The 14,222-nt window shown below is 42.4% G+C and overlaps 1 protein-coding gene across 2 annotated transcripts in view; it reads right to left on the minus strand.

Annotated features, from left to right (window-relative positions):
• Positions 1-8,438: 8,438 nt before the first annotated feature.
• Positions 8,439-14,222, minus strand: part of GTF3C3 (general transcription factor IIIC subunit 3) — a 47,675-nt gene continuing 41,891 nt past the window's right edge. For both annotated transcript variants that reach the window (XM_040971913.1, XM_040971914.1), the window contains exon 18: positions 8,439-11,312. In XM_040971913.1, the coding sequence (XP_040827847.1) occupies positions 11,190-11,312 (123 nt within the window). In that variant the 3' untranslated portion in view covers positions 8,439-11,189. The remainder of the gene's footprint in view (positions 11,313-14,222) is intronic.

Raw genomic sequence — 14,222 nt, forward strand, 5'->3', positions numbered from 1 at the left:
GAAATGCCTTTGTTTTCGATAGTATTTCTAAGAAGTGAGTTGTTCCAAAAATATTGCAGCTACAAATGTGTCGATTGATTCTGCTTTCCATATTTTTTTAAGCCCCACAGGAGTTATTTGAACAGTTAGGCCTCTGGTGAAGAACTCATTTTTTTAGACACTTGATGACATTATGTAACCAACCTGACTGTCCTTTTCCATTGTTTATTTTCATTTTATTTGAAAAACAGATAGATAGATCTGCTATCTGCTGGTTTTCTCCCCAGATGTCCAGAGCTGCCAGAGCCAGGCCAAAGCCAGGAGCCTGCAACTTCCAGTGGGTCTCAGAGAGGCAGGAAGGGACTCAGGTTTCCAGTGTGTGCATTAGCAAGAAGTTGAATGGAAGGCAAAGCAGCTAGGACCAGGAAATGTATTATATCAATGACAAACACAAAAAGTTGTCAGAAGTGCCAGTCCCCAAGTCCTTTACATAAGATGGCATTGGGATCAGGTGCCAGATGGCTTCAGCACAGATAACATAATATCCTGTCTGACAGAGACAGTGCAATGCTGCAGCAAGATTTTATGGCCTGCCGGTGCACCAACACTTCACGGCTCATCAGAACCAGAGAGCTGGTATGAAACGGTCTCATGCCAACTGCCTTGGATGTTGGGAAGCAAGTTAGATATGGCCCTGAAGCAGTTCCTCACGTCCCTTGCTTGTCCTCCTGTTCCAGGATGACCACAAAAAGGCATGCCAGATTTACATCAGCTAAGATTCAGGCCCTGCTGGTGTGGCTCATGTGGTGTGTGCAAGGTCAGGGGTGCTGGCTAGAGTTGTTCTCCAAAGCAAAAAAAATTGAAAACTACAGGGGTTGCAAGACAGCAGAATCTGGGGCTCATTGATAGGTGTGTGCTTGACAGTTTTGCTTTTTTATTTTTGTAACTGTCATGCCCTTTGTATGAATTTAGGTTTTAGCATTAAAAACTCTCCTGCTTAGTCATATTTAATGTGTGTGGGTTTAAATCCTGCCCTTTAGGCCTAATTTGGTCCATGCTGATTTCTGTTTAAGAGTAATTTAATTGGAAGGGAGAGACACAGATCTTCTATCCACTGGTTCATTTCTCAAATGCAGTGGCTGGAGCTCGGCCAGCTATAGCCAAGATCTCCAAAATAAAATTCATAGCATGAAATACTTTTATGAGTAAAAAATTAAAAATGAAAAATTAAGTCCCCATCTCAGAGTAAAAAAAAAAGTACAAAGAAGGAAATTATAAAGGCAGACACTGATGTGGTAGAGTTAGGAAAACAACAGAGCTAGCTAATAAATGAAAATCCTGCTTAAAACATTAAAGCAAGCACAACTATGCAGGGAAATGACAGCATGAAAGTAACAATTCAGTTGAGGAACTTTTTAAAAATCACAAGATACCTTTTTGCACCCCTCTCTGTAAAAACTAGGGTGAAAGGGACAATTCCCTAGGAAAATCCATATAACCAAAATTGACCCCTTTGGTGTTAAATTCTTAAATAGACCAGTTTTCATTGAAGAAATATTCTGGAACACTGCAATAAAGGAAAACTCTTCCTTTTATGAGGCAAGTGTAACACTGATGTCTAAACCACGTAAATACAAGACATTACTGCCCTCTTTTAAGAGGTTTCACTGTGTGGTTTCAAGTACCCACAGTCAACTCTGGTCTGAAAATATTAAATGGAAAATTCTAGAAATAATTCATAGGTTTTAAATATGTGCCATTGTGTCTAGTGTAATGAAATCCTGCACTATTCCTCTCCATCCCACTTAAGACATGAGGCATCCCTTGGTCCAGCATGTCCTGGACCTGCCCTTTTGTCTCCTAGCAGCTATCTTGGTTATCGATAGTTGTGATATCTCAGAATTTGTGTTCAAGTACCCCTTATTTATTTAATAATGGCCCCAAAGCCCATGGATGCTAGGAATTTTATTATAGTACATTGTTAATAGTGTTTGTTTTAGTGTTGGCTGTTTTTATGAATTCAACCATCATAGGTGTTTATGTTGATAAAAATGCAATATGTAAATAGGGTCCAGTAGTAACCCCAATTCAGGCATGCATAAGGCATCTTTGAACATACCTCCTTCAGATGCAGAGGGACTGCTGTGCAAAGAATACCACAGACCAACTGCATGGGAAAACAAACCATACCTAAGGGAGATTTATTCAGGAACGTAAGGTTGACGCAATATTAGACTATCTTTTACAGAGAAGGAGAACAAAGAGAGAAAGTCTTCCATTTGCTGGCTTGCTCCCCAGGCAGCCACAGTGGTAAGAGCTGAGCTGATCCACAGCTGAGACTTAGGAGCTTCTTCGGGCTCCTACACAGATACAAGGTCCCAAGGACTTGGGCCATCCTCTACTGTTTTCCCAGGTTATAAACAGGGAACTGGATCAGATTTGTGCAATAGCCAGTACAGAAACCAGCATCCATATGAGATGTCGGTACCCAGGGCAGTGGGATAGCCTGATGCACCACCACACTGGCCCCTATAATATATATATGTATTTTTTAGGTTTTATTTACTTTTATGGGAAAGGCAAATATATAGAGAGGAGGAGACACAGAGAGGAAGATCTTCCATCTGATGATTCACTCCCCAAGTGGCCACAACGGCCAGAGCTGAGCCAATCTGAAGACAGGAGCTCTTCCAGGTCTCCCATGTGGGTGCAGGGTCCCAAGGCTTTGGGCCGTCCTCGACTGCTTTCCCAGGCCACAAGCAGGGGGCTGGATGGGAAGTGGGGCTGCCAGGGTTAAAACCAGCACCCACATGGGATCCTGGTGTGTTCAAGGCGAGGAGTTTAACTGCCACACTAGCACACCAGGCCCCCTATAATATCTTAAAACATATACCACACTAAAAATTGAAAGAAAAAATTATCTCCATTGGTGTTGGAAAATCCTCTGATAAGTTTGCCCATGAATAACAAAAATAATAAAATAGGAGTTGACATACTTTGTTACACACAAAATGAAGACACTTCAAAAACGTTCATGGAAAAATATTTTACTTTGCTCAAAAGTATCTTAAGCCTCAAACATAATTTTCCATAATATGCATTTTCATAAAATTTATGAAAGTTTTTTACAAATCCTATTTTACATGAACTTTCCATTACACACACATAAAAGCACACAACTACTTTAGAAACTTCATAGCATTTTTAGACAAATGAACTCACATTTTCTGTTAGCTTTTTGGAATCTTCAGCATCATGTTTTAGACGTGTCAACACCTGTTCCTGAACCCCAGGTAAGGATGGCCACTGATTGGAAGCACTGTACCGTTGCAGGAATTAAGTGATTAAATGAAGGCAAAAGAATATTTTGTGGTTGTTGTTAAGAACAGATTTTATTATGTGTGTTTTTAAGTGAAAATATCTGTTTACATATGACATCATAGCATACTTGGAAAGCCCCAGGAAGTTAACAACAACCCTGAGCCAAACCACCACACTTAAGTAAATTAGCAGAATATAAAGTGGACATTAAAAATCAGCACTTTTTGTAGGTTTAATGAAGAAAGTAGAAACACTGAGTTCACTGAGTAAGAACTGAGAATCCACACAGTGGTATGAGAAGGGCACGCGGCCGAGCTCCAGGGGGAGTCTGAAGGGCACAGGAGGTGTCTCACCAGCCCCCTAACACTGACGTGCTTGCAGGAGAACCCAGGGTGTGTGTACTGGGGGAGAGGGGCTGTCAGTGTGGTTCTCCTGCCACTGCAGCAGCCCAGGGGAGCTGAGGGAAAGCTGCCACCCATCTGGGAGGGCTGTTCTGCTGGGGGCCAAGGAAGCTGGCAGTGAGGAGCGTGTAGGGACCCAGGAGTACTCATATCTAGCCACCTTCATCATCACCTAGGGGGCAACTCTGTCCTCCCAGTCTCATGCCAGCTCCTCTGGCCAACCCTAACACAGATACACACAAAGAAAGAAGAGGCCACATAGGGAAAGGTGCTCTGGGGTCCATCAGGCCCACTGGAACTAGCCTGGCACAGTTCAGCTGCACAAAGGGCACGATAGCTGGCAGGGGGTTAAGGTAGCCTGTAGGAGAACCAGGAACGTGACTGTGCTTGCTACTTTGCACAAAGAAAATAAACATTGTAAAAGTTAAAATGATTCAAATAATCTGATACTGCCTCAGAAATAAACAGATTTGATGGAACAAAATAGAATGTCCAAACATAGTCACCACTGGAATTTTTGGGAATGATGTTGTAATAACAAAACCTTCTCTCATTTTCAAAGAGGAAAAGCCCTTGGGTTTACTATCTCCCAGCATATTTGTCTGCATATCCAATAGTGTGACTGTCAGCTGTGTTTTCTGGCAACGTTGCTTATAGTAAAACTGACCCCTGGTGAGTAAACTGCCCATAGGCTGGGAGGATAGATCTGGGCAGCCTGCTGGGAGGCAGTGCTCCTGGCTTCCCTCTGCAGGCTGACTCTGGCAGCCGAACCCATCCTTCCCCACAGGGCCCTGGAAGAGGCGTTCATGGCTCCTTTGGAAGCCGTGTTGGGCCCAGCAGTGGTCTTGGCTCCTCTTGTCTTGTTCCTTAGACCTGCACTGCTGAGAATGCCCTGGCCATGACACAGCTGAATCTCTTGAGCTGACTCCTGTCATTCCTGTCCTGTGTCTGTAGACCTGAGTCCCACTGTTGCTAGGTGTGCCCATCTGGTCTTGTGAGGGTCCTGCTGACCCGAGACCACTGCTCCCATTGAGCAGAGTGGACATTGCAGGTGACACTGCCAGCACTGCCTAGTGGCAGGAGATTGCTCGGTAAAGTCCATGAGACAGCAGGCTAATCAGTTGATCTTTAGAATTAGAAAAACAACATGAGTTTCCACCCCATCCTACCATATGTCCATAGGGATTACATGAGGGGTCCTCAAAAAGTTCATGGAAAATACATACTACAGTACTGCATGGATTATTAAGTGTTTTTTTTTTTTTGCCAAAACTTTTGATTCCATTTTCTATTCATTTTGGAAACACCCCACTATATAAGCCCTTCGCTTCTCCTGGCAGAGACAAGGGGGGAAACTTGGGCTTTGTGAAGTGCAGGGTGAAGCCAGCCTGCTGGAGAGCACTCAGGCCTACAGGCCGGGTACTCCCCTGTGTCTGATCCTTGCAGCACGCCCCTGCCTTGTCTGTCTCCACACACCCCTGCCCCCACTAGCCTTCGCTTTCTGCCTGCTGAACTTGTTTGCCTTCTGCACTGGTTATCCCAGCGGTCTGTCTGCTCCCAGCTTCCTGTCCGGGTGGAGGTAGGGCTGACCTCCTTTCTGCTTTGCTCCTCCTCAGAAAGAACACTTGATTTTCCCAGATCTTCCTGTCTTTCCTAAGCACAACCCAACTTTATTTTAAAGCTTCATGTTGGCCATAAAGGAAAACAAAATATTGATTACACCAAAGTGTAAGATGAATTTACCAACACCATATAAAGTAAAAAGAAAAGTGGCAAAGGCCTAATTCTATCTTCAAAATGCTGACAATTCAGTAAGAAACCTAAGACACAAGTTTGTAAAAGGTATGCCAAGAATACTACAAAAGCAGTTCAGAAAATAAAATAATCCACAGTTAGTATATGAAAAGATAGACCTCAGCCCTACCAGTCTGAATTTTTCATCTGAATTGAGAGGAAATACCAAGTTTAAAGCAGCTGTCGGATGCTGGGGTCCTCCCCCATCTGGTAGAGACCTTTGGGGGCGACTCCTCAGTGTGCGTTAGGACAGGTGTACCCTACAGTCCGCAAACGCCACGTGTACAGTTCTTCCCAGTTCCTAAAAGGGCAGGGCGTCCTTGGAGGAAAACTTTAGACGTCTCCACGTGAATCCTCTGCGGGACACAAACCTGAACTGTTAAACTAACCAACACTGAGAACGGCACTTCTGCGTGTTAACATGTCCCCGTGTCTCTTTTTTCTCAGGCTTACCAAAGAGATCCTCTAGAAAATGAGTGGGTATGGGAAGAGAAGAGAAGAGATTAAAGAGAGGGGAAAACAGTTACCCTGTCATTTAACTCTGATGAATTCATCAGGATATTTTTAGGCTTGGATAATCTCCGTGAAATACAGAGTCAATGTAAATGGTTCATCACCCATTCCAAAGCTGGCTTTATCTGCGACTCGAAGGTAATGCTTTCCAACCTTTCTCATGTCAGGACACACAGACACACAGCACCATTTGTGGAGCACAGCGGGGTGAATAGTACAGGCTGCTGTGAGACGGGCTGGCCTCCCCAGGGTCTGGCAGGTACACCAGATGTGCCCAGCGGGAAGCCTTTGAGCACTGGAGTTCTGTGTGTGTTGCACTCCCCCTGGCGGTCAGTTTCACGTCCTTTCGCTTCCTTCTTTGCTCAAGTTACTAGTCCTAAAACAAAATAATAATGTCTCAGGGCTTAACTCATACTACAAAATATACCAAGCATCTCCATACAAACCAAAACAAATATTCCATAAGTATGTTATTGGAAACACTTCTTCCACCTGTCTGAGGTGTGTTTAAGAAACCTGTTGCATGCAGTGACTGCTTTGCAGGAAACAGCAGGCAGCCTCGACTGGAGACTCGACCCGGGGCAGTGCCAGCCTCCTCCTGTCCTCGCCTATGCCGGAGCAGACCACTGAGCCCGAGGTACCGTTTATTGGCTTGCTCGTTCTTCTGTCCCCTTGCTAGACTCCATTCTGGGGATCTGATCACCTGACTGTCCTTACTGAAGAGCCAAGTGGCTATGCTAATTTCATTCTCCCATTAGCTTGCCGTCACCTTGTGTCTATAAGATGGCTTTGAAGTCAGAGCTTCAGCACTGTGAGTGCATGTCTCATGAGTGGTGTGGTTACTTTGATAGCTGCTCAGCAGTTTTTGGGTCTTGGCCACAAACCTGGGCAGAAGGAACTGTGTTAGGGCTTCAGGTTCTCTCCATGCAAGCGCTAAGTGGTAAAAGGGGACAGAGTGATTTACAGATGGTTGCTGAAATAGGGAGGGAATGTTGAAATTTTTTCCATCCATATAATAAACAGACTTAATGTTTTTTATTAGAAATTCCTAAAGTGTATTAAAAGCAATGAGTTGTGAAATCTAATTTTAAATTCATGGAAGTGTGCTGCCATCTTGTGCCTATAAAAATTATTGCAGGAGTTATGCTCCTCCCCCAAGAATTATTATACTCAAGTAGACACCTTAAAGCATAAATGAATCTCTAAGACATGGTAGCTGCCAGAAAGACTTCATAATTTATTTTTCATTTTCTCCTTTTGAATTCTATTTTCCGAAATGCTGTATGAACTTTGGCAGTTAAAGTTTTTTAACCTCATAAAACCCTCATTGTTTGAAATCATTCCTTTTTATAGCATCTTTACTCCATGTATGCAAGATTTTCTCGCCTTGAGGGATTACTTCTATTTTATTCATAACATGTATTTTTGTATGAGTTGTGGGAGTGGGGTATGAGTAGAGATCCTCTGTCCACTGGTTAACTCCCCAAATCACAACAAAAGCCAGGCCTGACCCAGCCCAAAGCTGGGATGCAGGAATCCACCCCAGTTTCTCAAAGTAGCAGACACCCAAGTACGTGGGCCATTTTTTGATGTTTTCCCAGACAATTTGGAGGGAACTGATTTGGAAGTGGAGCAGCCAATACTCGTGAGAAGTTGGTATCACAGGCAGCTTAATATGCTGTGCCACAACACCAGCCCCTCTGTGGTGTTGTCTCACATTTCAGAGGTTCTGCCCAGGTGTCTGCCTCTGAGGTGACCTTCATACTAATGGCAAGGTGCCAGGCACATGGGCTTTGGCGCTTCCTTGGCCAGCATGGGCTAAATCTTTGGAAACCCCCAACTTCAGCCCCTGTAGGAACTTCCAGGAGATAGGATTCTCCTCCGAGGTGACCCTTTCCCTCCTTGCCTAGGGGAATGAAAGTGGTGCCCGTTGCCACAGATGTGAGATTGGGGTAGCCTCGATCTGAGTGAGATGGCATTTCTTTAATGATAAGCCCAGCCAGAATCAAGAGTAAACTCTCAGGTGCCTTCCCGTGACTATGAATAGACAGGACCTGTATGTTCCTCTTCAGGTCTTGTTTTGGGGCTAATATCCTAATTTCCTTCTAGTTTTAACTTTCTCATTTGCCCTTTTCTGAAGAGACTCAATTGGAGTGAAGAACTCCGACTTTCCTGCACTTTCATCAAAGTTGGTCAAAGCACTTCCTTTGATAGAGACAGCCCCTTGTCAGATCACATTGAGGCTGCTGTTAGATAAAGTCCCCAAGCAACTGGCGGGCTAGTTACCATCTATATTTTTACAATTTATTTTTTAAAACTGTTTAGACTTAGCAGCTCAAGAGCAAGCTAGATTTCTTTCCAAACCCAATCTTTTTCACTCTTGATTAATCAGTACTGGTACGTATTACTTCTAGTTTTCTAACATGCAAATCTGACAGCCTCTTATATTTCACCTAAACTGTTGTTGTAAATGAACATGGTAGCATATTGTTCTCAGTTTCTTTCCAGTTGCATCAATCCAACATTCATTCTTTGGGTTTGATTATCTGAATGAGTCGCAGAACATTTTGTCTTTGATTCCACAGCAAATCATGGACAACTTTCCCAGTCTCTCTGAAATCCAGAAACATTAAAAAAAACAGGAGTTCCCTGAGCTTCCAATCTAGTATTTTTTTGTAGGAACAAAGAGCGAGTCCTGTAAGGAGCACAGCTGGTCCCACCTACTAATTGATGAGAACCAAGCCAGGACCAGCATGCTCAGGTGCTCTCCAGAATGCACCTCTGTCCACTTCAAGTACTTACTTGATCATCTTCTCTAGATTGCCCTGAAAATTACTTCCCAATTCATGACAATGGTTGGCTTGAGGCTGTGGGCCCAGTTGGTAGTCTCCGTTAGCACATCCTTACCTGTCAGGGGCAGTAAGCCGTACGTGCTTTTCTCTCCTGTTTAGTATTTATTGTGCTGTTCACAGCATTAGCCTGTGCTCTGATACTAACTTGTGGTACTGACTACTGCAAGGAGCACCACAGTCTTGATTACATCACCAAAAAGTAGACACAGTCCTACTTTCCGTGAACACTTTCCAAAGCCCTGTGGCACTACTTACAATTAAACAATAAATTATATGTACCTGTCCTGGTGAAAAAGCTATGAAACAATACTAAATGAAAAGGAAGACAGAATAGTAGTAGGTCAGTTGGGATTTTTTTGGTACTGACAGAAAAATTCAAGGCTATTGTAAACATTAAAATGGATGCTATCATAACATCAAGAATATCTTAAAGAATGAACCTTAGGGTACAAATGAACTTGGCCTTACAAAGGATGGAACTGAAAGCTGGAAAAATTTGAGAATCCGGAGTAGTTGTCCCTAGCTCTCATCTTCATTTCTTTTCATGCATAAGCCTCACTATTCTGTCTCCAAGGAGTTGGCTAACTGTTCTGAGTTTCCAGCCCCCAGAAAGATTGTCTCAATTCAGAAGTTCCTGGAGTAGAGGGGAAACGCTGGGTCGGTCCAGCTTGGCTCAGGAGCTGAGGCAGAATTCACCTCAGGGTCCCACTGCTGAGACCAGAAAGGCACCTAGGAGAGTGGATAGGAGTTTTGAAAAAATTCCTCCACAGATGTTTTCTAAGAGACTTGTAACAGCCAGTTTTCCTGCTCTAAGACAAACTTATGTCCAGTTTTTATCTGCAGGGAACGTCTGAGAGCAGGAAGTGGCACGCTATCCACGTTATTTATCCTCCAGACAAGCTCAAGGTAACAAAGCAGCCATAGTAACACCTAAAGATATCAATGCTGTATTTACCAGCAAATGCAGGAAGCATGATGAACAACCTAGGCAGTGTAGCCTTCTGTTCCACTGGAAGGCTGCTAGAACGTGTCTCCAGGCTTGGGGAGATGCTAGACTCACTACAGCGAGTGTAATTGAGGAGAGAAATTCTTGAACACAGAATTCTAATAAATCCAACAAATCTATTACAGTTAGCTTGATTACCTACAAAAGGCATGAAATAAATACAAACAGGTGAAGCAATCTTGATTATAAAAATAAAATTTACATTTACTTATTACATACAAATTTTGCTTTTCCACCAGTAAGTTACATATAAAGTGGTAAGAATTCTTAAAAACTCACATTGTATTCCTATCATCTTAAGTCTCTTATTTCCCTCCCACAGTTGGACTGGATCTTACAATGCATATGCACATTGATTAAATATTTGCTTCCCCTAAAAGGCTGTTACAGATTATCTTAAATTCAAGACATAAAGTATGTCAGATGAATAACGCTGTGTGTTTGCTGTATCAGCAATGCTTTGTTCCACACAGTTCTCCCAGTCTTGCCTACATGCCTGGTGACCTTGAAATCAAAACCATGTTGTATTCCTGAGCATGATACCCCTTTCCACTGCTGTTAAAATACATTTTTGAATTGGCCTCAGCAAAGTATATTTTGAATGAAGCCCAGCCTCCCAAGGCTCACGGCCTATGTAGCTATGTGCAAGCGAAAACTAAATGATTAAATCAATTGTCCTGCCGCCCTCTAGCCAGTTTAAATAATTAACAGGTAATTGTCTTGCCCTGCTAGAGTTTCAATGTGTTTTTCCTTTAGTGAGCAGTCACCTGTGCCACACTGACGAGATGTTTCCTGTAACTGGGCTCCATGAAAGGATGACTGACAGCAATGAAGCAGGTTGTAGAAATGCCGTACACATCCCAAGCGAGTAAACATGTTTGTGTATGTAAAAAATTTACATGGGGTGGTAAATTATTGCCAAGTCAGTAATGTATTTTTAAGTACTAAAGACAAGACCTATCTGTCGTACTGCCATCATTCCACCACCTGTCAAACTGCCTAGTACATTGTAGGTATTTAACAGAGTATTAAACGCAGATGAGTAAATATTAAACAGTGGCATTTTCAACATCAAGGTGGGCCAAAGACTAAAACTGTCCATTTCAGTACAGGGGGCAATGTTACCATAAGATGCACGTTCTTGTAGGAATGACAGTTTGAACATCAGGCAAACACCACTATCACATAGAAAAAATGAAGTACAGTTAGCAAACACTGCAGGTTGTCTCCCTTTTGGAGACAATAAGACTCCTAAGCCCTGAGACAGAAGACACTGGTCCACCTCCAGCAGCTGCCAAATGTTCCTTTTCCAGCCGAGGGTCTTCATATAGAACAGTAAGTGTACAAAAGCTTCTGAGCCATCGCAGTGTTCCCGCTGCTCTGGTAAATAAGGGACAGGTTGTAGGCAATGTCTCTCCGTAAGTCTAACTGGTCAGCTTCTATGCCCTGGAGAACAACACAAATATTTTTACATTTTTAAACTGCCAAAAGAGCAATTTTATACCAAATAGTTTCAGTATGGGCTTACAAAACTCTTCATGTAATAGTGAAGCAAAGTGTACCATGAAACAAGGAGCTCATTCAGTTAGTGACAGTAACATCAAATATCTGTAAATATCTAACCAGTAAGCCATAGGATAAGACCTGCTGACAATCCACAGAATAATAAACCTAAGAGGAAGTCTGACGTAAGAGCGGGGTCTGCGGGGTACAGCAGGTTTGGCCACCTGTGACACCTGCTGCCTCCACAGCTGCTGCTAGTCCAGCTCCTCCAAATCCCCTGGCAGAGCAACCAAAATGGCCAAGCATTTAGTTGTCCGTTGTGCTATAGGAAATCAGATGTTATTCCCCTTGCACAGCTGTACCCTCTGCACTAGCCATGCCTCACTCCTCTCCCCCGGCTCTGATGCCCACTATTCTCTTGTTGTTTGAGATCAAATTTATCCTCCCACATACAAGTGGAAATAAGTGGTGCCTGGCTTAATTCACATTATATAATATCCTCCAGTTGTGTCCATGTTGTTGCAAATAATTGAATTTCATTGGTTTTATGGCTGATATGTGTGGTTTAAAATGTTTCTGAGCGAACAATTTAGAGAGAAACTCATTTTGGCACGAAAGCTGTTTTGAGATCCATATACAGCTTTTTCATAATACTCATTTCCCCATGAATTGCTGAAGACCACTGTTTGCATCAATTGCACAAATTTCTGGCACCAAAATTTTTAAATTGTGAACATAGCCATGGCACATTTTCTTAGTCCCTGCACCTGTCAATGGACACAAGTTGGTATCATATCTCGGATATTGTGAATAGTGCCACAGTAGGCATGTTAGTGTAGATGGCTTTACGTCTCCTTTTCTTTGGGTATATATCCTGTAGTTGGATTGCGAGATTAGATGGTAACCCTGGTGCCCTGGGGAACTGCCATACAGTTGTCCTGATTGGCTGTACTCTTCTACCTTTCTAGCAACAGTCTAGTTGAGTTGCCCTTTCTCTGCACCCTTGCTAACAGGTAGCTTTGCTTTTTTCCTTGCTGATAACAGCTGTTCTGACTACGATGAGTTGGTATCTCCTACCGGTTTTGATTTGCCTTTCCCTGATTAGTGACGTTAAACATTTTTATGTATTTGCTGGTCATTTGTGTAACTCGTCTGGAGGTCTGTTCAGATCATTTGCCCAATTTTACCTGAGTTATTTGGTGAGTATTTTTGTTGTTGCCAAGTTATTAAGAGTTCTTTATGAATCCTGGAAATGCTGTTGAATGAGTAATTGAAAAATGTCTCATTCTGTAGGTTGCCTCTTCACTCCTATTTCATTCTTGTTTCGTTTGCTCTACAAAAGCCACTTAGTTTGGTGCAATCCCAATTTTTGCTTTTCTTACCACTACTCTGAAGTTTACATACAAAAATATTAGCCTAGACTAACGAACGTTCTGTAGTCTTCCCTCTAGTGGCTTCCAAGTAGCAGGTGTAAACACTGAAGTGTTGGCGTTGATTCTGCATGTGGGGACATGCAGAGTGGGGAGACGGATCCAGTTTTTTTTTTAAGATTTATTTTTATTGGAGAGGCATAAATACAGAGAGGAGAGACAGAAAGATCTTCCGCCCGATGGTTCATTCCCCAAGTGAGTGCAACGGCCGGAGCTGACCCAATCCGAAGCCAGGAGCCAGGAGCTCTTCCAGGTCTCTCACGCAGGTACAGGGTCCCAAGGCTTTGGGCTGTCCTTGACTGCTTTCCCAGGCCACAAGCAGGGAGCTGGATGGGAAGTGGAGCTGCCAGGATTAGAACCAGTGCCCACATGGGATCCTGGCGTGTGCAAGGTGAGGACTTTAGCCACTATGCTATTGTGCTAGGCCCAGGGGATCCAGTTTTCTAAGCATTATGTATTGAAGAAATTTTCCTTTCTCCTATGTATTTCTTGCTTTTGTTAAAAATCGGTTGACTGTAAATAGATGGATTTGTGTTTTCTATTCTGGTTGGTCTGTTTTAATGTCAGTAGCATGCTAATTAGACTACTATATAATATTGCAGTATTTGTCATGTATTATATCTCCAAGCTTTGTTGATTTTGTATAGGAATGCTTTTGTTGCTGAAGTGTGATTCCATTTACTTTTAGGATTTTTTTTCCTACTTCCTATGAAGAATGTCACTGATATGCCAATAGCAATTATGCTAAATCTGTAGTTAGCCTGACATTATATGGAAGTTGTAATAATATTATTACAGTGAACATAGAAGGTATTTCCATCTTCCTGTATCCTCTTTCATCAGTGTTTATAATATTCATACTAGAGATAATTTATTTCTTGGTTAAATATAATCCTAGGTAATTATTCACTTGTAGCTATTCTAAATGATACTGCTTTTAGTTTCTCCCTTTGAATTTTCAACGTTTGATATATACAAAACCTGAGGGCTTTTGTATCCTGGGACTATTGAATTTTTCGTTCCTAATGGAGTCTTGAGGTGCTGATTATATACATTTATATAATTATATATAATCATTTATTTTATAGACAAAAGATAATTTGACCTTTCCTGTTTGTGCACCTTTTATCTCATCCTCTTTAACTACTATGGTCAAGATTTCCAATACTCACGGAGAGTGGCTATCCATTACTAATTTGAGGACTACCATGAAGAGATAATAGTTTTACCAAGTGCTTTTTCTTCATCATTCTGTTGATATGATTTACGTATCAGTTTCTGTATATTGAACCTTCCTTGCATCCCTGGGATTAATATCACTTGATTGTGGTGTATAATTTTTGTGTTGTTAGACTCCATGAGAAATTTTGCCTTGCTATTCATCAGGTTATGTTGCTGTGTCCTTGTCTGGTTGTGCCATGAG

The sequence above is a fragment of the Ochotona curzoniae genome, unplaced genomic scaffold, assembly GCF_017591425.1.
Source record: "Ochotona curzoniae isolate NIBS_2020 unplaced genomic scaffold, NIBS_Ocur_1.0 contig_2210, whole genome shotgun sequence".
Taxonomy (NCBI): Eukaryota; Metazoa; Chordata; class Mammalia; order Lagomorpha; family Ochotonidae; genus Ochotona; species Ochotona curzoniae.